The 27,396-nt window shown below is 44.5% G+C and overlaps 2 protein-coding genes across 6 annotated transcripts in view; one reads left to right on the forward strand and one right to left on the reverse strand.

Moving 5' to 3' along the window:
- PHF11 (PHD finger protein 11) overlaps positions 1-19,962 on the forward strand; it is a 92,714-nt gene extending 72,752 nt beyond the window's left edge. For 4 of the 5 annotated variants that reach the window (XM_084821430.1, XM_084821446.1, XM_084821416.1 and 1 more), the window contains 2 exons: positions 17,532-17,603; positions 19,073-19,962. In XM_084821430.1, coding sequence (XP_084677556.1) covers positions 17,532-17,603; positions 19,073-19,212 — 212 coding nt within the window. In that variant the 3' untranslated portion in view covers positions 19,213-19,962. Of the gene's footprint in view, positions 1-17,501; positions 17,604-19,072 lie in introns of all 5 variants that reach the window. The other variant, XM_084821424.1, reaches the window with a different exon arrangement.
- The window catches only part of LOC146358837 (RCC1 and BTB domain-containing protein 1), an 89,669-nt gene continuing 72,811 nt past the window's right edge, over positions 10,539-27,396 (reverse strand). The window contains exon 14 of the mRNA XM_084821371.1: positions 10,539-10,558. The gene's annotated coding sequence lies outside the window, so the exon portion shown is untranslated. The remainder of the gene's footprint in view (positions 10,559-27,396) is intronic.

Genomic DNA, 27,396 nt, shown 5'->3' on the forward strand with positions numbered 1-27,396 from the left:
AGGAAAATGTCACCAACTGATGGACATGATCTTTGTCTCAGTGAGGGACATCTCATCAACTCGTACACTCACTGCCAGCCTTTCACCAAACAGGCCCAAAGAAATCAGACAGCCTGTCTTTGTGCCTTGCTGTGGGGACAAGCCCTGCAAGCCATGGACTCAGCAGTACAGAATTGTCTGCTTCACCAGCCTCCTTGACTCTTTGTTTAAGACAGGTTCCCTTTGGGCCTCTACTGGTGTTGAAGGCATCCACCCTGGTGGAAGCCCTCTTGTACCCACTCATACTTTGGCTCCAAGTATGGCATTGGCGTTAGCCTTGCCTTCAGGACCAGGCTTGGTGCCTCCATCTGCGCCATTCACTGTATTAACATTGGCCTTGATCCTAGACCCTTCTTCCCATTCATTCAGGCCCAAAGCCCTTCCTATATGGGCTGGTCTGCAAGGCTTAGAAAGGCTAAGAAGTTGCACTTGAAGCATTCTTCATCAACTGCCCTTGTGACCAAACCAAAGAAGCAGAAGAAAAAGTGTCACATCACCCCCAACTGGGAACCGTCAGATCCTACCATTTCAGGTCTGACCACATAAGTACCCCCAATTCTGGAGTCTCAGTTGGGAGCACTGGAGTCTCCGCTGACCTGCCTCCAACTGATGCTTCCTTCTCCACCTGCTCTCCTACGATCACCAATCCTGATTCTGGAGAAGCTGCAGTTAGCGTTGTTTGGACGAAGTGTAGTGCATGGGTTTGGTATCTGAGATCTGAGACAAGTTGCCTTTCTTGCACATCCTGCAGAGAGAGCTGCCTGTTCAATACCACTCCTCTTCCACTTTACCATCTCAGTGTCATGTACACCACCAGGATTGTTCTCCTTGATACTGTGAGGTATCACCAGGTTCTTGTTTCCTCTGGAGGCTTCCTTCACGGTCACTGGGACCTACTTTGGGGCAAATGGTACCGACCATACTATCCTCGCCCCCTGTCTTACTGCTATGGCTGCCAACCCCCTGAGAGGTGGGATTTGCCCTCGCCTAGATTACCCTGCTAGGGATGCTCCATAGTTTCTCCCCTACAATAGGGATCACAAGCACTACTATTCCCATTGTCATCGATCACACTTGCTACAGCCTCCTTGCTGGGATTGATTGGAACAGGTCAGAGCCCAAGTTGTCTGCCTCATTATTTCTGAGACATTTGTCACTCCCCCTTCATGGATCACTGCCTTGTTGTGGCGAAGGGGCTTGCGTAACTCAGTGAAGCCATAAGCTATGCCGTGCAGGGCCACCCAAGACGGACAGGTCATGGCAGAGAGTTCTGACAAAATGTGGTCCACTGGAGAAGGAAATGGCAACCCACTCCAGTATTCTTGCCAAGAAAACCCCATGGAACGTATCACAAGGCTAAAAGAGATGACGCCGGAAGATGAGCCCCTCAGGTCGGAAGGTGTCCAATATGCTACTGGGGAAGAGCAGAGGGTATTTCCAAGTAGCGCCAGAAAGAGTGAAGCGGCTGGGCCAAACCCGAAAGGACACTCAGCTGTGGATGTGTCTGGCGGTGAAAAGAAAATCCGATGCTGTAAAGAACAATATTGTTTAGGAACCTGGAATGTCAGATCAATGAATCAAGGTAAGCTGGAGGTGGTCAAACATGAGATGGCAAGATTGAACATCGATATCTTGGGAATCAGCGAACTAAAATGGACAGGCATGGGCGAATTTAATTCAGGTGACCATCATATCTACTATTGTGGGCAAGAATCCCTTAGAAGAAATGGAGTAGCACTCATAGTCAACAAAAGGGTGGGAAAAGCAGTACTAGGGTACAATCTTAAAAATGATAGATTGATCTCAGTACGAATCCAAGGCAAACCATTCAACATCACAGTAATTCAAGTCTATGCCCCAACCACTGAGGCCGAAGAAGCTGAGGTTGATCGGTTCTATGAAGACCTACAACACCTTCTAGAACTAACACCAAAAAAAGATGTCCTCTTCATCATAGGGGATTGGAATGCTAAAGTAGGAAGTCAAGAAATCACCGGGATAACAGGCAGGCATGGCCTTGGTGTACAAAATGAAGCAGGACAAAAGCTAATAGAGTTTTGCCAAGAGAACATGCTGATCATAGCAAACACTCTTTTCCAACAGCACAAGAGGCGACTCTACACATGGACGTCACCAGATGGTCAATATCGAAATCAGATTGATTATGTCCTTTGCAGCCAAAGATGGAGAAGCTCCATACACTCAGTAAAAACAAGACCTGGAGCTGACTGTGGCTCAGATCATGAGCTGCTTCTTGCAAAATTTCGTCTTAAATTGAAGAACGTCGGGAAAACCACTAAACCTTTCAGGTATGACCTAAATCATATATCCCTGATGAATATACAGTGGAGGTGAGGAATAGATTTCAGGGATTAGACCTGATAGACAGAGTGCCTGAGGAACTATGGACGGAGGTCCGTAACATTGTTCAGGAGGCAGCAACGAAATCCGTCCCAAAGAAAAAGAAATGCAAGAAAGCCAAGTGGCTGTCTGATGAGGCTTTACAAGTAGCTCACGAAAGAAGGGAAGCGAAAAGCAAGGGAGAAAGGGGAAGATATACCCAACTGAATGCAGAGTTCCAGAGAATAGCAAGGAGAGACAAGAAGGCCTTCTTAAATGAACAATGCAAAGAAATCGAGGAAAACAACAGAATGGGAAAGACTAGAGATCTCTTCAAGAAAATTGGAGATCTCAAGGGAATGTTTTGTGCAAAGACGGGCATGATAAAGGACAAAGAAGGCAGGGACCTAACAGAAGCAGATGAGATTAAGAAGAGGTGGCAAGAATACACAGAAGAACTATACAGGAAAGATCTGAATGTCCCTGATAGCCATGATAGTGCGGTCACTGAACTTGAGCCGGACATCCTAGAGAGTGAAGTCAAGTGGGCCTTAGGAAGCATTAGTAACAACAAAGCTAGCGGAGATGACAGTATTCCAGCCGAGCTATTTAAAATCCTAAAAGATGATGCTGTTAAAGTGCTGCATTCAATATGCCAACAAATCTGGAACACTCAACAGTGGCCACAAGACTGGAAAAGGTCAGTTTACATTCCAATTCCAAAGAAGGGCAACGCCAAAGAGTGTTCAAACTACCGCACAATTGCGCTCATTTCACATGCCAGCAAGGTGATGCTCAAAATCCTACAAGGTAGGCTTCAGCAGTATGCGAACCGAGAACTACCGGAAGTACAAGCTGGGTTTCGAAGAGGCAGAGGAACTAGAGATCAAATCGCCAACATTCGCTGCATCATGGAGAAAGCAAGAGAATTCCAGAAAAACGTCTATTTCTGCTTCATTGACTACGCTAAAGCCTTTGATTGTGTGGATCACAACAAACTGTGGCAAATTCTTCAAGTGATGGGAGTACCAGACCACCTTACCTGTCTCCTGAGAAACCTGTACGAGGGTCAAGAAGCAACAGTAAGAACCAGAGATGGAACAACCGAGTGGTTCAAAATTGGGAAAGGAGTACGACAAGGCTGCATATTGTCACCCTGCTTATTTAACTTATATGCAGAGTACATCATGAGAAATGCCGGGTTGGATGAATCAGAGGTTGGAATTAAGATTGCCGGGAGAATTATCAACAACCTCCGATATGCAGACGATACCACCCTAATGGCAGAAAGCGAAGAGGATCTAAAGAGCCTCTTGTTGAGGGTGAAAGAGGAGAGTGCAAAAGCTGGTTTGAAACTCAACATTAAAAAAACGAAGATCATGGCATCTGGCCCTATCACTTCCTGGCATATAGAAGGGGAAGAAATGGAAGCAGTGACAGATTTTACTTTCTTGGGCTCCAAGATCACCGCAGACGGTGACTGTAGCCATGAAATTAAAAGACGCTTGCTCCTTGGGAGGAAAGCTATGGCCAACCTAGACCGCATAGTAAGAAGCAGAGACATCACCTTGCTGACAAAGGTCCGTCTAATCAAAGCTATGGTTTTCCCAGTAGTAATGTATGGCTGTGAGAGCTGGACTATAAGGAAGGCTGAGCGCCGAAGAATTGATGCTTTCGAACTGTGGTGCTGGAGAAGACTCTTACGAGTCCCCTGGACTGCCAGGAGGTCAAATCAGTCCATCCTAAAGGAAATCAACCCTGAGTGCTCATTGGAAGGACAGATACTGAAGCTGAAGCTCCAATATTTTGGCCACCTAATGCGAAGAGAAAACTCCCTGGAAAAGACCCTGATGCTGGGAAAGACTGAAGGCAAAAGGAGAAGGGGACGGCAGAGGATGAGATGGCTAGATAGCATCACGGATGCAATGAATATGAACTTGAGCACGCTCCGGGAGAGAGCGCAGGACAGGAAGGCCTGGCGTGCTATGGCCCATGGGGTCACGAAGAGTCGGACACGACTGAACGACTGAACAACAATTTGTCACTCCAGCATTGGTACCAATGACAACTGCAGTACCAAGAAGGCCTCCTTTACTTCCTAATTTTTTCCAAACTGTGTTACTGAAGATTCCAGGAACTTCAGCTCTGGGACTGCCTCCGCCACCCTCAGTTCTCATGTTGCAATCAACAGTGATCTCCATGGCAGCACCACCATTCACTTTGGCACTCAGCCCCCTGCTTCCAACCCAGGCAGTCATGCCATTGGTTCCTCAGCCCTCTTCCAAGCATCCACCAGTTGCAGAAGATTACTGCTCTGACTCTTCTTCTCCCTCCTCGTCAGTGGCCTCCACCTCCTCTCTGGTGTAGCAGCCGGGGATCAGACACCACTGTCCCCCACTGACTATGTTTGCCCCTATGCAGAGCAGGTGCTTTGGATGGCAAAATCGTTGGGACTGGAGATAAGGCCCCTCTGGCCCCTGTATCAGACCTGGCTTTTAAATGCATTCCGCTTGATCTTGCTGCACTGGTCACAATCCCTGTACTACTGACTCTTCTCCATGTGGTTAAACAATCATGGACCAAACCCTCAACCATGCCACCAGCATCCTGTAAGATAGAAAATCTTTTTCAGGTGCATGAAGAAGACTGCAGTTTTCTCTTCAGACATCCCACCCTTAACTCCATCATTGTGGAATTGTCACAGAGCAAGGACAGACAGAAGCCTCACTCAGCCACTGTAGACCTGTGTGATGCCTATTGCCATATTTCCACCCATCCAGCATCCTGTCATTTCCTGCACTTTGCCTTCAGTCAGAAATACTTCCAATTTCACGTTCTTCCATTTGGTCTGGCTACTGCACCCACAGTCTTCACTAAATGCATGGCTGTATTGGCAGCACACCTGAGACTCCAGGTAACGGTTGTTTTCCCATACACAGATGACTGGCTTTTTGTTGCCCCATCCTGCCACCTCCTGGGGTCAAACATCGTGAAATCTCTTGCCCTACTTGAGGCCTTGGGTCTCCAGGTCATCGAGGACAAATCTCACCTTTGTCCATCTTGGATGGGAACTTCATTACTGTCATCTGGGATTTGACATCAGGTCGTGCATATCTCCCCATTGACAGATTGACCTGGCCAACTACCTTTGATCTCGAACATGGGTTCAGGCAAGCCAGGTCCAGCGGCTTCTGGGTTTCAAAGCTGTGACTATGGCACTGTACCCACTTGCATGCCTACACATAAGACCTCTACAATCTTGGTTTCTTGCAATCTTCAATTCGTTGATGAACATTCCAGCTGCCATGCACAATCTATAGCTTCCTGTCCTGACGGGCCTTTCTGATGAACCTTCTGAAATGCCGCCCTTCTTGGATGGGGAGCTCACCGTGGCCCACTGCAAGTCCATGCCCAGTGGCTCTGTAGAGAACAAGGGATGCATATCAATATTCCCAAATTATTAGCTGTGATAAAGACATTTGGGGGTTTTGAATACACTGGGTGGCTACGGACAACACAACCGTAATTTACTATATAAACAAAAAGGGAGGAACACATTCACGGTCCCTCCTTCACATCACATTTAACTTTAGGGATTGGTGCTTCTGCTGTACTGCCATCCGTCTGGCTGGAGTGATGAATATAGTTACTGACATGCTCAGTTGCACTTGGGACACATCTCATGAATAGGAGCTATCCCCTCAGATCTCATTAGGCTTCTTTCACATTTGGGGGCACCCCCACTATAGATCTCTTTGCCACAAAGATCAAGAGAAAATGCAAACATTTTTGCAGAAGGGTGGGAGCCTCTCATCTCTCCATGGGTGTTGTGTGCCTCCACGATTAAGTAGGGGGATGCTACTGTATGCCTTTCCTCCCTTCCCACTGATCATGAAGGTAGTCAACAAGATCATAAAGGACAACACAAATTGCCTCCTTGTCATGCTGTGGTGGCCCATGGTTCACGACTCTGCTCCTGCTATCAGAGCAGACATTTCTTTGATTTCCACACATGCTGGATCTCCTCAGGACTGAGCCATAATCCATCACCCCAATCTCAAGATCCTCTCGAGACCCTCCTCCAACTGTCATGCAGAGTATAACCCCTCATGACAGTGCTACCAGACGTCCTCACGGTCCTAACTGCTGCCAGAAACCTTCGACCAGAGTGTCATATGCAGCCAAGTGGAGAACTTTTTCCATGTTTGTGTAGGACAGAGGCCAAGAGGATTGTCAAGCCTTGATTTCCTGTTATCCCTCAAAACTAAGGGGCTAGCCTTGTCGTCCCTATCAGTTTACCTGTCTGCTATTTCAGCATATCATGCTGAAGTTCTTGGAACATTGCTTTACTTGCACCCGGATGTGAAGTAGTTTTTTAAGGGCATGGCTAATATATCCACCTGTGATGGATATATCTGTTCCAGTATGGAGCCTCTTGGTGGTTTTCACCCAACTAACAGCCAAACTCTTTGAACCTATAGCCACCTGTGACACTAGAATGCTCACCATTTCTTTCTGTAATTAACTTTCCATAGGGATACAGTTGTTCTTTATCCAGATTTCTAGTTTCTTCCTAAACATGTCTCCCACGTTCATATGTCTCAAGACACAGTGTTACTGACCGTGTGAATGACTGGCTATGAAGTTGGTGACGATGAGAAAGGTTTGGATTCTAGGACCACGGGCTATATTTCCTGGAAGATGAACTGTTGGCAAGGGATGGGTTGCACCTCACAAAGGCTGGGAAGAATATGTTTGGCCACAGCATGAAGAACTTTATCAGGAGGGCTTTAAACTGAATGCTACAGGGAAGGGAGACGTAAAGTTGGGGGTAACAATGGATGAAGGCGCATGAACCACAATGGCGAGAACAGCTCTAATAGCACCCAATAATAGTCTTCACAAACATGTAAGAAGAAAGCCAAACCATGAGGAACATGGTCTTCGATGTCTATATACTAATGCCCAGAGTATGGGAAACAAACAGAATGAACTTGAACTCTTAATACAGGAGAGAAATTATGACTTGATAGGTATAACTGAGACTTGGTGGGATGACTCTCATGACTGGAATACAGCAATTGAAGGATGTAACTTGTTCAAAAAGAACAGGAGGAACAGAAAGGGAGGTGGGGTTGCACTGTATGTGAAAAATACGTATCTCTGCACAGAAATACAGGAGGAGCTTGGTAGCCCCACTGAGAGCATCTGGGTTAAAATAAATGGAGCAAAAAATAAAAAGAACCTGGTGGTCAGAGTCTACTACCGGCCACCCAATCAAGGAGAAGACGAGGATGAAACTTTTGAAAAGCAGATAGCCAATGTTTCAAGGAAGCATGATGTAGTAGTAATGGGGGACTTCAATTTCCCCCATATTTGTTGGGAGACAAATTCTGCAAAACATGGCCCCTCCAGGAAATCCCTGACTTGTGTGGCAGATAACTTCCTCCTACAGGAAGTAGAGGTAGGAACTAGATTGGCTATCCTTGACTTGATCTTAACCAACAGAGATGACTTAGTGGATCAAGTAGCAGTTACAGGAACTCTGGGGGAAAGCGACCATGTTATACTTGAGTTTTTGGTTCTAAGGGAAGCAAAAGCCGAGTTAGTCAAGCACGTACCCTGGATTTTTGGGAAGCCCATTTTAATAAACTCAGAACATTGAGAAGTAAGGTCCCATGGCAAGCGACTCTAACAAGAAAAGGAGTTCAAGATGGGTGGGACTTTTTAAAAAAGGGAAATTCTAAAGGCACAATTACAAACAATTCCAACAAGAAAAAAAAGGCAGAAGACAACAGAAGAAGCCAATGTGACTTCACAAAAAGCTAAGAGATGACCTGAAAACAAAAAAGGACACATATAGGAACTGGAGAGAAGGCCAACCAACAAAGGAAGAGTACAGGCAGGTAGCACAGAATTGCAGGAAGGCTAAAGCTGAGAACGAGTTGAGGTTAGCGAGGCAAGCTAAAAGCAACAAAAAAGCCTTCTTCAGCTACATGCATAGTAAAAGACAGAGGAAAGAAATGGTGGTTCAGCTATTAAATAAGGATGGCAAAATGATAACAGATGACAAAGAAAAGGCAGAAGTGCTCAATTCCTACTTGGGCTCACTCTTCTCCCAAAAGAGGGTCTATGACCCCCCTGGCAAAGGCAAAGTACAGGCTGAAGGGGCAGGATTACAGCTTGAGATCAATAGGCATATGGTCAAGGAACACCTCATTACTTCGAATGAGTTCAAATCTCCAGGGCCAGATGAACTGCACCCTAGAGTAATAAAGGAACTGGCAGAAGAACTCTCAGAACCACTGTCTATTATCTTTGAGAAATCATGGAGGACCGGTGAAGCGCTAGATGACTGGAGGAGGGGTAATGTTGTCCCTATCTTCAAAAAAAGAAAAAAGGAGGAACCTGGCAACTACAGACCAGTCAGTCTGACATCATCTGTAAGCACCTTGAAAACAATGCAGTGATTACTCGGCGCCAACATGGATTTGTCAAGAACAAATCCTGCCAAACGAATCTGATCTCATTTTTTGATCAAGTAACCTCCGTTGTGGACTGTGGGAATGCTGTGGACATCATATACCTCGACTTCAGCAACGCTTTCGACAAAGTGCCCCATGATATTCTGATGAGCAAAATAGCTCAAAGTGGGCTAGATGAAACAACTCTCAGGTGGCTCCACAGTTGGCTACAGAATTGGACTCAAAGAGCACTTATCAATGGGATCAAGCAGGGTACCGCAGGGCTCAGTCCTGGACCCAGTCCTCTTCAGCATTTTTATTAATGACTTGGAGGAGGAGGTGCAGGGAATGCTGATCAGTTTTGCAGATGATATAAAATTGGGCGGGATAGCTAATACTTTGGAAGACAGAAACAAAATTCAAAGTGATCTGGATAGACTGGAGTGCTGGGCAGAAAACAACAGAATGGCATTTAATAGGGATAAATGCCAAGTTCTGCACCTCGGAAAAAGAAACCAAATGCACAGAAACCAAATTCACACTACAAGCGAGAAGGATCTCGGAATTGTTGTCAATCATAAGCTGAATATGAGCCAACAATGTGATGTGGCTGCAAAAAAGGCCAATGCTATTTTGGGCTGCATTAATAGAAGCGTAGCTTCCAAATCCCGGGAAGTACTAGTTCCCTCTACTCAGCACTGGTTAGGCCTCATCTGGAGTACTGTGTCCAGTTCTGGGCACCACATTTTAGGAAGGATGCAGACAAACTGGAGAGGGTTCAGAGGAGGGCAACAAAGATGATCCGGGGACTGGAAACAAAGCCCTATGAAGAGAGACTGAAAGAACTGGGCATGTTTAGCCTTGAGAAGAGAACCTGAGGAGAGATATGATAGCGCTCTTCAAGTACTTGAAAGGTTGTCACAGAGAGGAAGGCCAGCATCTCTTCTCGATCATCCTAGAATGCCGGACACGGAATAATGGGCTCAAGTGACAGGAAGCCAGATTCTGGCTAAACATCTGGTGAAACTTCCTGACTGTTAGAGCAATACGACAATGGAATCAATTACCTAGGAAGGTGGTGGGCTCTCCCACACTGGAGGCATTCAAGATGATGCTGGACAGCCATCTGTCGGGGATGCTCTGACTTGGATTTCTGCATTGATCAGGGGGTTGGACTCGATGGCCTTGTAGGCCCCTTCCAACCCTACTATTCTATGATTCTATGACATTTGTGCCTATCCCTGTGTCCTCATTGGAGGTAAAGCTTCATTCCCTTGAAGTTTCCTTTGTACTTGCAACGTACAGCTCCATTCTAAGCCTGTCCCAGATTTTTCGTGTAATATGAAGGGCCTCGGTGTGGGCACCCTGTCTCTCCTCAACAGTTTACAAAGTGAGTAGTCTACCATCTTTCTGGCCTACCAACTCACTCGCCTCCTGGCTCCCAAGCACATCTGCATCATTCTACACGGGCTGTTGCCTCCTTGGCTGCCTTTCTATGTGAGGTCTTTTTTCCACAGATGTGCAGTGCAGCAGTGTGGTCTCAGCCATCTTCCATCAAGCTGGTTGGACACTAGGCCACATGTGGATGCTGCATTTGGACAGATAATATTCGTGTGACATCCAAGAGGGGGAAACACTGTTCCCCCCTCCTCCTTTGGACGAACAACAGTGTCAAGTTCATCACGGAAAAGGTCAGATAACTAGCAGAGCAGGCACTGGAAAGCAGATAAGAGTTTTAACAACATTTTAATTTTTTTTCCTAATACTTTTTATTCTACTTTTATCTTTATAAATGAACCAAAGAACACCAACAACATAATCATCTTCTACAGTTTCCAACATTACAATATTCTTAAGAGGACCCATCAATAATGAAATAGAGGAAAAATGAGAGAAAGAAAGGAGATAATATAAAAAAGAGAGAGAAGGGCAAAGGGGAAGGAAACAGAAAAAAAGAAGAAAAAACACAAAAACAGAGGAAAACAAAGGAAAAAATAAACAAGTTTACATAACAAACTTAAATTTAAACTACATTACACTTAAATTTCAAATATCACTCTACTTTTACAGGTCAATACAGCATAAATAATCGATTTCAGTATTGTATCTTCAGGCTTATAACAAAGAAGCAAGCTTACAATTCATTTCCATTGGCCATATCATGGCTTTTAGGTACTATATAATGATAAAGCTTCAAAACAACCAGCCAGAAATATTTACTAATCCTAGTATCATAATATTGATAATATTGATAATAATTAAAAGGAAAAGAAAGAGATTATAAAGGATAAAAAATAACAAAAAAATAAAACAAATTTTATACTATCTATATTTTAGATAGTATCTTTTCTAAATATAGAAACGAGCGTGCACATTTCTGTACACCCTCACACAGAAGATTTAAATACAGCCTATCATATCCATTTTAAGAGAAGGGGGGGGAGGAAAAGGATGAAAGAAAAAGAACAGATATACATAATCAGCTATCTCTGGCCTAGCCCGGATCTTACTGACTAAACATAGTCAATTGACAAAACATGTTTGTAAATTCCAGTTCATGGAGCTGCAGCAGAAGTCTCGCGTATTTTTCCGATTAGCCACACCACCGCCATTTCGTGATTTAGAAACTTCTTCATCTGACCTTCAGAGAAAATGCAAAATGTAGCAGGATATTTTAAATTATATTGTAGATTCATTTGTTTTGCCAGGTTTCCCGCCTTGGTAAATTGCCTTCTTTTATCAACAACTTCTTTGGTGTAATCTGGAAATAACATAACTCTATCTAGTTTTGATCCCCAAAAAAGATTTTGCCCCTGTCTTGCCAAGTGCAGAATATGATTTTTTGTGGAGATTCTTGCAAATTGAACTATAATCGTATAGTCAGTCCCTTTAGCATTTGGCACACAGAATGTGCTCATTGTCAAGTACCTAATCAGATGACAAAGGAAGTATCTCATGCAGGAGCTTATCTACAAAAGTAAACAAATTTGCATCATTAGATAGATCTTTGATACCAATAATATGCATGTTTGCTCTGCATGTGAAAGCCTCCAATTGTGAGATTCTTGCAGAAAAATTATTGTTGAAAAGCTTGCGAGACGGTCTCCTGCGCTGCCACTTGATCTTGCAGCTCGTTAACCTTCACCTCCATTTCTTGCCAAGAGTTGTTAATTAAGTCGATTTCAGTGCCAGACTGGGGCCAAATGATACTGCCCTTTATGTATACATGTCGTCCGGAAAGCCCTACCACCTTACTGTTAAATGTACGATATGCCAAAGACAACAGCTGCAACTATGCAGGGCTCTGCCTGGCCCAAATGACACACTGATTGGACTTCTATATTTTAAATGGCAGTGTAACTGGTGACATTCCAGGAGAATTTACTTTCTGGCCAGGTGCCCGAATGAGCATCATTGACTATATGATTTCCACTCACAATTTACTCAATTTTGTGGTCCATTTGGTGATTGAAAGCCACACTGAAAGTAACCACCTTCCACTAGTCTTGACTATTAAGCCTATAGATCAGCATATGTACACCAGTGTCACTTTCCAGCCCCATGTGGAGGCCGACGCCAGAACTACCAGGATCAGGTGGTCCAAGAGGGTGAACAGGTCCCTCATGATGATGTTGAATTCAGATCAGTTTCACACAATTCGCTCCTCCACGCTCACAGTGGGCCCAAAGCATGGAATTCTAGACCATTATAACCTACTGGTCAATGCGCTAAAGGTTCCTCTAAGAATTAAAAATATAGGGAAGCCATGGACCAATCATGGAATCATAGAATAGTAGGGTTAGAAGGGGCCTACAAGACCATTGAGTCCAACCCCCTGCTCAGTGATCCAAGTCAGAGCAGTTTAGAGCTAAGGGCTGGTTTGACCATGAGTGCAGGTTTGCAAAAAAAAAAAAAAAAAGGGGGGGGGAAGCCCTCATTGCCAAATGTAGGATCTGTAAGGATAACCCTTCAACAGTGCCTCCAGATGATCTAATCCTGCATAAAAAACACAGTATAAAACCTTACTTAAGGCAAAAAGAGTGCACAAAGAGGAGCATGGGATCAGCCTATCCATGCACTAGGTCCAAGAATTCGACCTCCTTCTGGTGCTTAACAGCTGTTTTGTTTGGCTCTGGCCCTTCATGTTTGAATTGTCATATTCCTGCTGAGGCCTGGGTAGCTCATTTTCATGCGCTGTACGCCGAAGAGGAGACATCTACCCTTTGGCTGCAATGTGTCGCTAGATCTCTACCTGACTGGCCTCTGTTTCATTCTTTGAGGTAATTGACCTGGTACATCAACTAAAACCAGGCAAGACCCCAGAGCTAATTAAGAGACTATATTCCCCCAAGCTGATTAAGAGAAATATAGACTTGTGGGCTCCAGTTCTGGCAAATCTCTTCACCTATATAGACCAAAATGCCCATATTCCTCTGGATTGGGGTCTGGCTGTTATCCCCATTTTCAAAAAGAGAAGAATGATCCAGCAAATTACCAGCCCATCAGCCTACTGACTATAATTAGCAAACTCTATGCTGGACATCTTTGCTGGAAACTCCAAGCCTGGATGGGCCACGAAATTATCCTGGCTCATGAACAGGCTGGTTTCAGAGCAGGTATTCTTTCATGGCACTAATGCTGCAGTTTCTAGCGGAAAAATACTTCAACAAATCCAAACCATCTGTTTGCAGCCTGTATAGACTTCAAATCTGCCTTTGATTCTATCTCGAGATAGGCTCTGTTATAAACTTGAGGACTCTACAGTGGATCATCGGCTTTTACTCCTGATGTACAAGTTACACAAAAGCAACAGCTTAAAAATTAGATGTAACCAGGAGGGTCTTCTCTCTGGCTCAGTGCCAACATCTATGGGAGTAAAGCAAGGCTGCATACTTGCCCCACTTTTGTTTAATTTCTGTATTAACTTTTTGGTCAAAGTCCTCGATCATCCTGACATCCATCCACCTAAACTAGCAGGCAGGTGCCTATCAGTGCTATTATATGCTGACGATGCTGTGATCCTGTCTCAATCGCCTACAGGTCTGAAGACAGTCTTGTGAGCCCTTGCTTAATATTGCCATGATGAACACCTTCAATGAATTACCAGAAAACAAAAGTCTTTGCTAAAAGGCTGAGTTTATACAGTTGGCACATAAATGGTCAAAAGATTGAACAGGTAAAGATGTTTAAATACTTGAGCATTGTCTTTCAGAATAATGGCAGCCGAAAGGCACATGCAGAATATGCTGCCCAGTCAGCCCAAAGGAGTGCCTCTGCCAGACTAATTTTTTTCTGTACCAGTGGAGGCTGTTACGTACTGGCAGCAATAAAGCTGTTGGAGACTAAATCACTAATTCAGCTTTTGTAATGGAGCCCAACTTTGCCCTTATCCCAGCTTTACACCATTGGAAGTAGTTCAGTCTAGATTTCTTAGGGCCACTCTTCAAGTTCCTTGCTGCGTTCCAAACACTACCCCATGACTGGAGACTGGCCTTCAGAAGATCAAAACTAGAGCTTGGCTTGCTATCTTTAATTTTTGGCTGAAGCTACTTTTTTTCCCAATTAGCTCCGCTAATTCTACAAGATGATTTCCTGGCAGTCTGGAAGCAAACCCTGCCTCGAAAGGTCCAGCCAGCTGGACTCTCCTGGGGCTACCTCACCGCTCTGGGACATGAGACGGCCAGGGTGATCCTCCAGCAATGTATTGCAGACGTTGAATGCCAGCATGACCTAAGCCTAACCTCCAACCACTTTTTAACTGACAGAGCATTCCAGCCAAATAAGCCAGCAAACTCTCCACGATTCTGGTCCAGAAGCATTGTAGAGCTTTTACACTAACACACTTCAGTGTTCTCCCCTCAGCAGTTCTGGAGGGAAGATACTGTAAAATCCCCTACCATGAACTCAAGTGCCCCTGTGACTCTGGAGAGGTCAAATTGGTGACTAATATTCTTCTGTACTGCTCCTTGTATTGTGACTTGCGCAAAAAAAATTACTGAACCTCTTTTATTAAAACTGCCAGGTCGATTGGATGTTTTTTATGCCTTTTCATTTATTTCTGCTCAAAATGCACCGACCACTCTTAGTGTTGCCAGATTCTGCAATTGTAAATTGCAGAATTAATTGGCATGTAAAACTCACAAGGAACTGATCTCAGAGACTCTGTAATCCTCCTTGTAATATGATCATAAATGTTATTGTTGCCCTATTTTTCTCCCACCCTAAGTTTTATTTAATTATATCTTATGTATTCCATGTGTATTCCATGTGTTTTTACTTGTCATGCTGATCTTTGACCATAACAATAAATGATTGATTGGCATGACATTCCCCACCCCCACCCCACCCCCAGCTACTGGTGAGTTAGGTCTCCCATATGTGTGAGTTACAGAGACCATGAAGAAGAAAAACAGATTACCTGTAAGTTATCTGCTTACCTGTAACTATAGTTCTTTGAGTGGTCATCTGTGAACTCGCACAACCTAGTCTCCTCCCAGCATCAGTGACCCACTAATTTTCTTGTTGTTCCGCTGTGGTGGACAGGAACTGAGTGGGAAGGTGGGAGTCACGCCTGGGAGCATGCGCAGAGGAGAGTGGGCATGGGCTCCTCTCAAAACTCTGCTCAGTTCTAGAATGTTCCAAATGTTGCTCTGCACAGGCACAGAACCCCACAGGTTGCCACGGAAAGAACTACAGTTGCGGGTAAGCAAACTGTCCTTCCATGATCTAGACTGCTTGGGCCTGTTTATTTCCAAATCTCTTCTTCCCTGCCCTACTGTTTGTCATGTATTTTAGGAGTAGAAGCAGAAAGATGAAAAATGAGGGTAGTTTGTCTACTGTTTAAGACAAACAGATGAAAAATGACACTATTGCTGGTGTGCGAGTAGGGATGTTACAAAACAAAGGAAACAACTAATCTATAGAAAAAACTTCCCAGCTAATCTTGCAGGAGATTTTGGAGCATGATGCAGTGCATCCATGGCATTATTTGGATTATTATATGTAATACTGTGTAGCTATTCCATCATTTCTTCTTTAATTGATTTTTGGTGGAATGAAAAAGATGGAAGCAGCGGTGGGAAAACATGCGAGGGTTACAAGTTGAAGACTACAACAGTGCAATCCTATGTCTACTATGTCTACTCAGAAGCAAGCCTCGCTGAGTTCAATGGGGCTTATTTCCAGATAAGTGGGTATTGGATTGCAGCCTTAGTGAGTCTTCAGAGGATTTGGTATCGATGCCATTTTACTCTGGAGTAGTTTTTTTACACAGTTTTACCCTGCTCTTCAGTCAAAAAAGTATCCCAGAGTAGAGACAGTCCCTGCTGTCAGGCTTACAATCTAAAAGACATGACACAAAAGGAAAAGGGGTGCGGTGTATAAAAAATTGTATTGCTTTGCATTTTTGTCCTGCTGCAGCCTTATTTAGAGAAGCCAGAGTTCGCCACAGTTATACCTGCTCTGTTTACATCCAGATTAGGCTATTATAATGCACTCTACATGGGATTGCCTTTAAAGATGGTTTGAAAACTTTAGCTGGTACACAGCTGCTTGGTTACTTAGGGCAGAGCGTTTGATGTAACACCTATTCTGTAGCAGCTCCGCTGGTTGCCAATGTTTCCAGACCCAATTTAAAGTGCCGGTGACTACCTTTAGAGCCTTAGGGTGCAATCCTATCCAAATAGTCACCAGCCTCTGAAATCAGAGTCTGCCAACTATCCTATGCAGGGCAGCTGGAGCACAAAGGCAACCCTCTCCTCCGTGCTCTGGCCAGCCTGCATTTTTGATGGGCAATTTCACCCATCTAGGCGCAGCTTCAGGGAGGGGGAGGGAAGGGGCCTGGAGACCCAATAGGGAGCTGCATAAAGCAGCTTCCACCATCTCGTCCCTTCCCTGCCCCCAGGACTGCCCCCCTTTCCCTGTCTTTGCACTCCTGTTTCCGAGCACAAAGATGTAGTCAGTACAGAGAGAACTACACTGGCTACAAGGGGGAGGGGAGCGCGGTTTTGGGAACCAAGGTCAGAGCCCTGGCTCCGACCTCGGTTCCCAGAAGCAATCCCATGGCCGCCTAGTCAGTGTCTAGTGGCCATAGGATTGCTCCTTTAGATGATTTGGGACTAGGTTTTGAAGACCTATAGTTCCAGTTAGCTTTTTATTAGTGATGTTGGGCTGCATTTTTAAACTGCCACTGCTTTTTATTCTATATTATTTTTTCTGTGGATTGCTGGTATTGTTTTGAGCTGTTTTATGCTGCTGCTTTAATTTTAGTGTTTTGCATGTGTTCTGTAAATGTTTTTAGTTGTTCTATGTTATTTCTGTGAGCTACCTTGAGAGGGCTTTTCTGCATAAGACCTAGAACCTACGTCACAGGATTGTTAGTATTCTTTAAAATGTTATTCAATGGAATGTCCTACAATTATTTAAGTCCCTATTCCAACTACTCCTATGATCAAGAATGAGTTTTTAACAAACATTTTTAAACTTTTGAAAGAAGCCTGTTGCTATATGTTTCTTTTGTAACCGTTTTGGAGTGAGGCTCCAAAATAAGCTGTCCTTACTACTTCAGGCTGGAAGATACTGATAGAAGTGTAGTTGACTGAAAAACATATCATACTTCTGTTTGTCCTTGTGTGTGTTTTGAAACCTGTGGTTGTGAAGAGGCACCAATATTGTTCTATCTACCTCCAGAATATGAAGAAACAGTAATATCACTTTTTGACTGTGGCCTCTTTGAACATATACTTACAGCTGCTCATTCTGGTATGTATCAGACAAATATGAAAACTGACAGATTACAGTTTACTTTTAATCCCGTTTGAGTCTAATACTAATGAATAAGACATTTTTAGCACCACGCTTCTTAGAAGTAAAACCTGTCAGAAACCTTGTGTCGAAAGAAACCAGCACATAAACCATTCAAACAGTATTGTTTCACCTGATTCTGTTTCGATCTTCTGAAGAGTGTGGGTCCTTTCAACTTTACCTCGTGCTACTTGCCCATTCTACCCAGCTCACTTAGGCTGCAGTCCTATGCTCACTTACCTAGCCCTAAGGAACTCAGTAGGACTCATTTTTCAGTAGGTATACATAGAACTGCACTGTGTGTTAACTTGCTCATTTTTAGGGGGTGGGAAGGAGCAAGGAAATGTGTGATTTCCTTATTTTCCTTTGGTTCAGTGGAGCTGGCTGCTACCTTCCCAATCACTCCCCAGAATAGGCCTTTTTTCCTAAGCCTAATTGCATGTGGTGGGATTTTCAGTGGAGAGTGGAGGTGGGGGGGGGGGAGATGAGAGAAAAAGAGAGAGGTGGTGGCAGAAAAAGGGGGTTCCACCCCTACCCTGGTATGTGGCCCCTGAGATCTCTGCTGAAGGAATGTGACTGGATCTCTGCTGAAGGAATGTGACCCTCCACATTAAAATGTTTCCCTACCCCTGCCAGAGCCCCTACATTGCTGTCCTAATCCCTGCCTCTAGTTATACCCTTTTCCTGGCATGTGTAACCATATACCTTTCCCTGTAAACATTTTTTTAGAAAAATATGTGTATGCCCCTAGAACAGGCATAGGGAACATCTGGCTGATAGGCCAGGGGTTCTCCACCCAGCCTGCCAATCTGTTTCCCCTGCCCCAGCGCTGAACAGGTTTATTTCTGATATTTCAGATCAGGGTAAGCCCTTTCCCCAACATCTGAGGGATGGGCAGGAAAAGGGGCTTATCTCCCTTCTGCTGCAGATAAGCCCTCTTCCCTCTCACTGCTGGGCAGGGAAAATGCCCCACTTCTCAGCTGATCTCTATGGGATTGATCCTTAGTATTGGCAATCTTAAAGAGGTGGGACTGGGCACTGTGTGTGTGTGTACGGGGGTGGGAGTGGGGGAACACGCAAAGGGGATATGTACAGAGGGAGAGAGAGACAGAATGGGAAGTGAATGTATGTGTAAATATGGGGGAGGGCACATCCAGCAGCGGACTCACCTAGAGTAGGCCGTGGCCCCACCCACTTTGGATCGTGGCTCCTAGTGTCCCAGTCCAGGGCCAATTTGGCTCTCAGGCAAAAAAAACATTCCCCAGTTGTGGTTTCAGGTAACTTACTTTGGTTGCCTTTGGGGGTTTGTTTTTCAGGGTGTATGTATTTTACGAATGGACAGTATTTAGAGAAAATTCTACTGGAGTCACTTAAAAACAAACAAAAATTGCATTTATTACTAATACTATCAATTTTGATTTACACAGGAACAGAGGAAAAAATTCAGGAGCTACTGAACACACGGAAAAGACTGGACACTCAGATTGAACTTCTAAAAGATTTGAAAGAAGTAATACTTCCTGCCCCAGAGGATGCCACTAGTGCATCTAACTGTATCTCCGACTAAAGCGCATCTTTTCATAACACTGGTTCATTGATTTTTCCCATAAAATTGACTTTGCAATATAAAAGCTTCCTTGTCTTTATGCCTCACTTTTGTGATGGCTACTCATTTCTAGTTATCACAGCCAAGGCACTTTTAGCATTTTGTTTTAAAAGTCAAATTTGCTTTTGGACTGGTATGCTTTGTGGCTTTCATTTACAGAATGTGTTACCGACAAACCACTTCCAGTGTCACTGTAGACATGGAGGTTCATTACACACTCTTCTAGAGGAGAGATTGCTAAAGATCTATTTCTAGAAGTTTGCATTTGAGCCTCTAGCAAAACATTCAAACTGTGGTGCTTTCTAATTGCCAACTACTTCCCGCTTACATTTTAAATCAGTGGTTGCTTTTCAAAAATACCTGCTCCTTCAAGACACACAAACAAGAGTGTCTTGAAAGAGCAGGATGAAACCAAGATGAAACCATACCACTTTTAAGTTTCTAGAGATGAATTATCAGACCCTGTACTTTCTTCTTGCAGTTCTACAGAATCTTATGTATACACCTTCAGGTAGTTGTAACTGCTTATGAGGTCAGACATTAGCTGTTTACAGAGATCTTAGGAGGGTTTGATCTTCATCATGTGACAATGTGTAAGAGAATAAAAAATAGGCATGTGTGTGTTTAAGAATATTCAAAATTGTTTGCAATTGTTTAATTACAGAACTGTAAATAGTTGTGTAATAAAAGTTTTTTGTAATAATGTTTAAATCATGTGTAGTAATCACTTTAGCTACTGACTTCAAGAATTACCGTCTAAAGGAGAGTCTTAAAATAGAGTCCTGGAACTCTATCTTGATAGAGTTACAGGATTCCTGCTCCAGCACAGTCACTATTCCGGGTTGAGCCACAAGTGGCCAGTCCTGATCAGGACACCAGCTTAGACAGGAAAGCCAACCATCTAGAACAGGAGTAGGCAACCTGGCAACAGCCGGATCTTTTGGACTACAACTCCCATAACTCCTGACCAATGACCATGCTGGCTGGGGCTTATGGGCATCAGAGTTCAAAACAACTGGAAGGCACCAGGTCGCCTATCTAGGGAATTTTTGGTGGGGGAAGGAAAGAAGTGACAAAATCCAGCCCTGCCACATACACACCTAACACCATTCCATGGCACCTACGTGCATGTAAGCCTGTAGCTGCAGTGTGAGGATGAGGGGCAGCAAGCTTGAAGAAGGGCCAAAACACAGGTTGTGATAGATGCGTGAACACATTTCTTTAACAAGCTGGGTGGGCTCCCTGATGCAGAATAGGAAGGGAGTTTAATCCTTTCCCCTCACAGTTTTTCCCGATGAAATGCTTCTATTTGCCCATTAGTAAAAATGTATGCCCACAGCCTGTGTAATTTGGGGCCAACAATCAATAGCGTTTAAGTAGAGGTGAGGAGAAAATACCACTTTAAAAAAAAATAGGTAGGGTTAAAAGCAACAGCGTTCTATTTATTTCTGAGGTTAGACTACCTTAGTTCTGCAAAATTTATAGTTCAGAATTTGTAGCTGTTAATGCCAACATTACAGCTGCTAGATGGAGGCTTCCCCTAGAGACTCCAATAAATCCTGGAAGATGCAGTACTGATTGCTATTATGATTCCAGGTGTATATTTACTTCGGATTCTAGCATAATCAATGAGAACTATGCCTGTGTGGCTATAATATCCTCCTTCCCTCTTTGTTGGCCCCCGCTGTGATGGAGTTAAAAGGGAAACCGAAAAAACAATCCTAAAATTTCTATAAAAACTCATATTGTAGCAGCCATATCGGGGGTCAGACTAAGTAGCCTCATGCTTCATGTTCTTGCTGAGCTCTTTCTCTCTGATATATATGTTTGTAAGATGACGAGACACAGGAATTTCTTATCTTGTCAACAAAGGCTAAGGTCAGCATAGAATTGTATATCTTGTTCTCTGCTGTTCTCTGCTGTTCTCTGCGTATCATGGCTACCCTATAACCCATTTCTTGCATTATAAACAATGGTGCTAGGAGAAGAAATGTTGAGGACTGCAACCCCACATGGGAGGGAGAGAAGGAGCCGTTTCCTATGTGTCACAATATCTATAAAAACAATGTGCTGATGTAAATCGGGGCTTTTGGCTCTTTGGAAGTGATTCCAGCCTTAAGCCCGCGCGTTAAATAAAGAAACTCTTTTTCCTTCACTCCGTGGTCTCTCTGACTCTGGGTTCTGCAACATAAATGGTGCCGTGACTCGGATGTGGCAGGCTCTGAGACAGAGAGGTGGCAGTTGCCTGCTCTTAATCGCCGCACCGGGAGGGAGAGCTCGGCGCACACTTCCCTTTCTTGGCGCCACTGACCTTTTTGTCGGGTGAACGGGAGAAAGCCTGCGCCGGGATCGCCCAAACGGCAGCGAGCAGCAAGAGAACCTTGGGAAGCGGAGGAAGGAACTTGAGCCCTGCCTGTATCGCAGCTGCAACTGAGTTGAAACCCACATTGGAAGCCTTCGGGAGAAAGGCAAGTATATGGAATAAAAAGAGGGCCCCGCCTTCGGGAGAAAGGCCACTGGGCAGAAAAAAAGAGGGCCCCGCCTTATGAAGAAGGCCAGTGTTAGTATACGTATACAAAAGGTGACCCACCCGATTGGGGGTGGAGGGGGGACTTGATCACTCCCCCGAGCAGGCACTAATACTCAGCAAGGCGCTGAGGAAACTGCTTCGCTCTAGTGGGAAAGTGGGTGGCAGGGACATATGAATGAAGTGGTGAAATTGATGATTGTGTGAGTGGCTGCTGCGGTTTCTGTTGCATACCGTTGACCGTCCGGGTGCCCAGGCCAGTAGCAAAGTGCGTGGTGTGAAATTCCTCTTGTGTCGGCCAGTGAGACCCCTTAATCACTGACCAATCCCCTTCCCTCTTTGTGTCCGTCTTCATCTTAGGAGGGAGGCTACGGGAGGTGGGGGAAGCAAGACTTGCACCCCCTTGAGATGTATGTTAAAAAGAAGGAAAAATATATTTTTTTAAAGGATTCAGAATAGAGAGAGGAAACAGCAAAAAGCTCAAGGTCGAACTGAGAAAAAAAAGAACAAGTTCTGAGACTGTTAATCAGAGAAATGTTGCAGGACAGCCTGGCTTTTAACGAAGTGTGGGAGTGTGAGGCCGAAGAAGTAGCTGTTAGCCTAGCGCGCCAAGAGAGGGGGGCAGGAAAATTGCCCACAACGTTCGGAGTTGTGCAACATCATCACCTCACCTAATTGAAATAAAATCCCTAAGAAATAGAAACTGAAAATGAAGACCCAGAAGATAAAGGCGCAAAATGGAGAATAAAAGTGAAGAATCAGCCCCCAGGGCACAGGCTAGACCCCTCTTCGAGTGGAAAGTGTGCCATAAGACTGTCCCAAGGCAGAATGAAGCGGAAAGACCACGACGAAGATCTCTGTCAAGGTAGCCGTGTTTAGCTTTGAACTGTCCTAGAATTTCATAGAGCCTGTAGACCATCAGCTATATGATTTCTGAAGAGCGTAACCGTTAAGCTTTTGCCATGGGATTCCCTGCAATGAAGCAATCTCACTGATTTGAGTGTCCAGTGTTAGACTGCCTGAGTGTGTGTGCTGAAGAGACCGAGAAACCAGACAGCATGTTCCTGGCCAAGCCAAAATCACGCTACTACCATGCTCCTGGAAGCTGCAATAAACTGTGTAAGCTGGAAGACCCAACCTGATTGAAAAGAAAATAAAATATTAGAGTAACTGTCTTAAAAAACAGTGAAATTTGTGTAGCTGGCTGGCTGACGCTGTCAGTGATGTTACAACTTTAAATTAAGACTGTTTTCCTGTTTGAGACCCCAGCGAAGAAAGCTGACCCGAGTTATTTGTTGCCTGTGCCAAAGCAAAAATTTAGCTGCCCTGTACCTCATCCTGTCCTGTTTTGAGCTTGGGATTTACAAATACAAACAAACTGAGAAGCTTGCCATTGAAGTCCTGCAAATCACCCCACCGCCTCCCCAAAGAAGATTAATGGCTGCCTGAAAAATGCAAGTATAAAGCGATGCCCATCACCCCCCAGCGTCCTGAGTTTCAGCACTTTGCTTTCGTGTACCAAATTGAAGGAGAAGAGAAGAGGGGTGTGGGTGTGTGTGTGTGTGATACTGTAAATCCCTGGCTAGCTTGTCTAGTGATAGATAGCCCCGAGAGCTTTTCCCCCGTAATTGCTGGATCTGCTCCATCATGCCTTACCATGCAAAAAGTGTTTTCCATTCATTGTGTTAAATTGCAGGAAAAGTTTGTTGTGTATATTTTATGATTTCTTAAATATCATAAAATATATGTGATATTTGCAGATTAGTGTTAGTTGCAACTCCAAATGATACTGAGTATGGTTCCCAATGGATGACAAGAAAAAAGACAAAGACAAGTAGAGAAAGACAGAGGCAAGTAGAAAAAGACAGAGAAATAGAGAAACTGGCAGACAAATAGAGAAGGGGGGAAAAAAAGAAGAAAGAGAAGGCAAGAGGCAAAGAGAAAGAACATTTGTAGAGAAGAAGCGTGGCCAAAGAATCAAAGAATCATAGAATAGTAGGGTTGGAAGGGGCCTACAAGGCCATCGAGTCCAACCCCCTGCTCAATGCAGGAATCCAAGTCAGAGCATCCCTGACAAATGGCTGTCCAGCCTCGTCTTGAAGGCCTCCAGTGTAGGAGAGCCCACCACCTCCCCAGGTAATCGGTTCCATAGTTGCCCCCAGGGTGAATTAGAAGCAGCTAATTATGCCTGGAGCTTATTACCTGGGGTAAAGTAGCCACAATAATGTAATAGTTCTTTAAGATGAAGAAAATGTAACTAGAAGGAGAAGAACAGCCTATCCCAAATGTGTGTCATTGGGACTAGTGTAAGGCAGAAAGGTGTAAGTAAGTGAGTTTAACTTGAAAAAGACAAATGAAGAGACAAGGCTGGTGCATAGAGAAGAAAGTTTTATGTAAAAAGTTTGAAACATGATCTGCAATACAGGCAGATCAGCAAGAAAAAGAAAGCAAAAGAAAGAGAAAGAGATTTCTCTTCCCATACTAATGAGTGAAAGTGTTATCAAGCACTTTGCCTGGGAAGCGAAGTTTGTTTACAGAAAGCTGTGCCTGAGAACCAAACACTTCTAGCCTATGCTGAAAATGCTTGCTAGTGTTGTGCTGCCCATTTAGCCCAATAGCTTGTGGTTCAGAGAAGCTGTCTGATCCAACCATTAGGTACACCTGTGTGCTGTAAGTTACCCAATAAAGTGTCCTTGTAAGTAACCCCCCCCCCCCCCCCGCTGGAATCCCAAAACACAAGCGGGGCTAGAGCGCCTCACCCAGTATCAAACCCTGCTGTCAGAAGCCATGAAGGCAGGTATGAAGAAGTCAGTTAATATGACCAAAGTGTCTGAAGTGCTGCAAGGTGCCACTGAGGCCCCAGAGTGTACTTGGAGCGTCTTTTAGATGCCTATCGTCAGTATACCCCCCTCGACCCAGAGGCCCAAGAAGACGTGGACGAAAAAATAGAAGAAGACCCAGCAGAAGCAGAGGCAGAAGCAGAGGCACAGTGTGCCCAGTGTGGACAGGATGGACATTGGTGGCATGAATGCCCAAATAAAATGAATCAAATACACAAAGGAGAAAACCAAAAGAGCCAGAACGGGTGATAGAGAAGACAGCTTGAGAGGGGCTGTGACATTGACTTTATGATTGACACTGGAGCGGCATCAAGAGCAAGCAAACGTTAGCCTTAAACAAGAAGTCCAAACACTGGGCAAAGGTCTTCAAGCCCAGCGTCGCTTTGTCTTAGAAAATAAGCCCCAATTCCCATCACAGAATTTCATCCTTTCCAACCAGGAAATGAAGAGGGAAAAAATTAAAAGTTAAAGAGGGAAAAAATAACCCTTTGACTCCCAAGTGGAGAAGACCGAAAATTGTCATACTTTCCACCCCCACAGCTATAAAAGCAGCTGGAGTTAAACCCTGGATACATTGGACACGAGTCAAGAGAGCGAGAGGGGGGGAGTGGACTGTGACCAGAAATCCTAAAAATCCTTTAAAAATTATTCTGAAAAAGCAGTAAGAAAACTCAGGCTAGACCTTACTGTGGGCACACCGGGAGACTGTCCACCCTGCATACGGTCAGACCTGCAACTGGAGAATTGAAGAAGGGGACTAGACCCTACTGCAGCTAGCCAGGTGAATAGCTGCCCAGCGTACGGTCAGATCCCAAAGAAGATCAAACATGCGTGTTGTAGTGTTAGTAGTGTTGCATTGTGTTTCCTTAATAAGGTGCGAAAAAGGGGGGTCTGCCCCTAGAGAGAGACGTTTGTCCCAGCGATTTGCTGATAATTACTGGCTTCACCTGGCTAACATCACTGGAGTAAAACATTTTTGTTTGCCAAGAGATATACCTGCAAACAGGTTTTTTTATCTTTTTCTCCTCCATCATTTAATTTGACTAATAATAGTAATGCTGTAGATGTTCAAATCAATAATCTGCATGCATAATATAGTGGCTGACATAACAATGGGACAAAACAATTGGCTAAATTGGTTAACCCCTTGGCTTCCAGATCTTAGCTGGCTTAAGGCATTGTTCATCCTAATTCTACCAGTGCTGTTCATGGAGATACTGTTATGCCTTTGTATTCCTTGTCTTATGCGCTGTTTCACCAATCTGTTTTATGTCTCGGCTAGTAAAACTGCCGCCCTCTACGCTCTAATAGCTCAACAAGATATTAAGTAAGAGGGTTGCTATAAGAGTCCTGTGTTATGCTTCGCAAACCAGAATGTCTATTTGCATAATGAAATGCTATAATTGTAATGAAATTATGCATTTAAGGGGGGAATGTAGCAGCCATATCGGGGGTCAGACTAAGTAGCCTCATGCAGTCTCATGCTTCATGTTCTTGCTGAGCTCTTGCTCTCTGAAATATATGTTTGTAAGATGACGAGACACAGGAATTTCTTATCTTGTCAACAAAGGCTAAGGTCAGCATAGAATTGTATATCTTGTTCTCTGCTGTTCTCTTCTGTTCTCTGCTTATCATGGCTACCCTATAACCCATTTCTTGTATTATAAACAATGGTGCTAGGAGAAGAAATGTTGAGGACTGCAACCCCACACGGGAGGGAGAGGAGGAGCCGTTTCCTGTGTGTCACAATATCTATAAAAACAATGTGCTGATGTAAATCGGGGCTTTTGGCTCTTTGGAAATGATTCCAGCCTTAAGCCTGCGCGTTAAATAAAGAAACTCTTTTTCCTTCACTCCATGGTCTCTCTACTCTGAGTTCTGCAACAGTATGCACACAGAAATGGAGGACTGGCTTGGCTGGGATGGGGTTCCCTAGAGATCGCCTGTACTGCAGGCTATCTCCAGGGACAACTCTCTTTCCATAATTACTCTGATTACTCTGCCTTACTCTGAGGAAGGCCCCTTAAAGCCAGGCATTTGGGTGTGGCCACCTCTGAAGAGCCGCACCAGCCCCTTCTCCAGCCGACGTGGCTCCTCAGAGAACTCAGCTGCCTGCCGGCCCACTCTGGCAACCCGCAGAACACACGCCAGCAACCAACTGGGGAGGGAGGGAGGTGGGAAACACAGCAGTGGCCACAGCAGCAAAGGGGGGGAGTGCAGTGGCTGCAGGTCCTCCTAGCAGAGGGGGCGAGATCTGCAATTCAACACTCCTGCTCCTTCGTCTGAGGTGGGGGCTTCACCTTGCCTCATGGAAGGGCTGGCCCTGTTGACCACTGTCTTGGAAGGTGGACTATGCTGTAATAGTGGATTTCCTTCCTTAGCAGTGGGTTGCGATTTGGGCAAGACAAAAAGAGCAAAGAAGTCAGATATTTCCTTCGTTGCAAGTTTACCTTCACAGGTACTGAATTCAGTGACTTATAAGAGCAGCACTAGTAAATTCAAGCAGGCAGCTTCACAGAGAAAGAAGGAACTTGAATACATCATCCTAAACAACCAGCTGTCACTGAAGGCAGACAGTCCTATAGAGTCAAGTTTGCATTTATTAAGGGTTTTCATTGCTATCTGCTTCATTGCTATCTGTTTCTGTTTAAGGATACTGCACAAGTTACTATCTTCTTACTACACCCACCATCCCTTTTTGGGCAAGGCAAACTGAGCAGTATTAGAACAGTGTGGGCCAAACAGCAATCCCCACAACACCAGCTATGAGGAACAGCC

Source organism: Heloderma suspectum, chromosome 1, assembly GCF_057233095.1.
Source record: "Heloderma suspectum isolate Gila_16-S chromosome 1, 16-S_ref, whole genome shotgun sequence".
Taxonomy (NCBI): Eukaryota; Metazoa; Chordata; class Lepidosauria; order Squamata; family Helodermatidae; genus Heloderma; species Heloderma suspectum.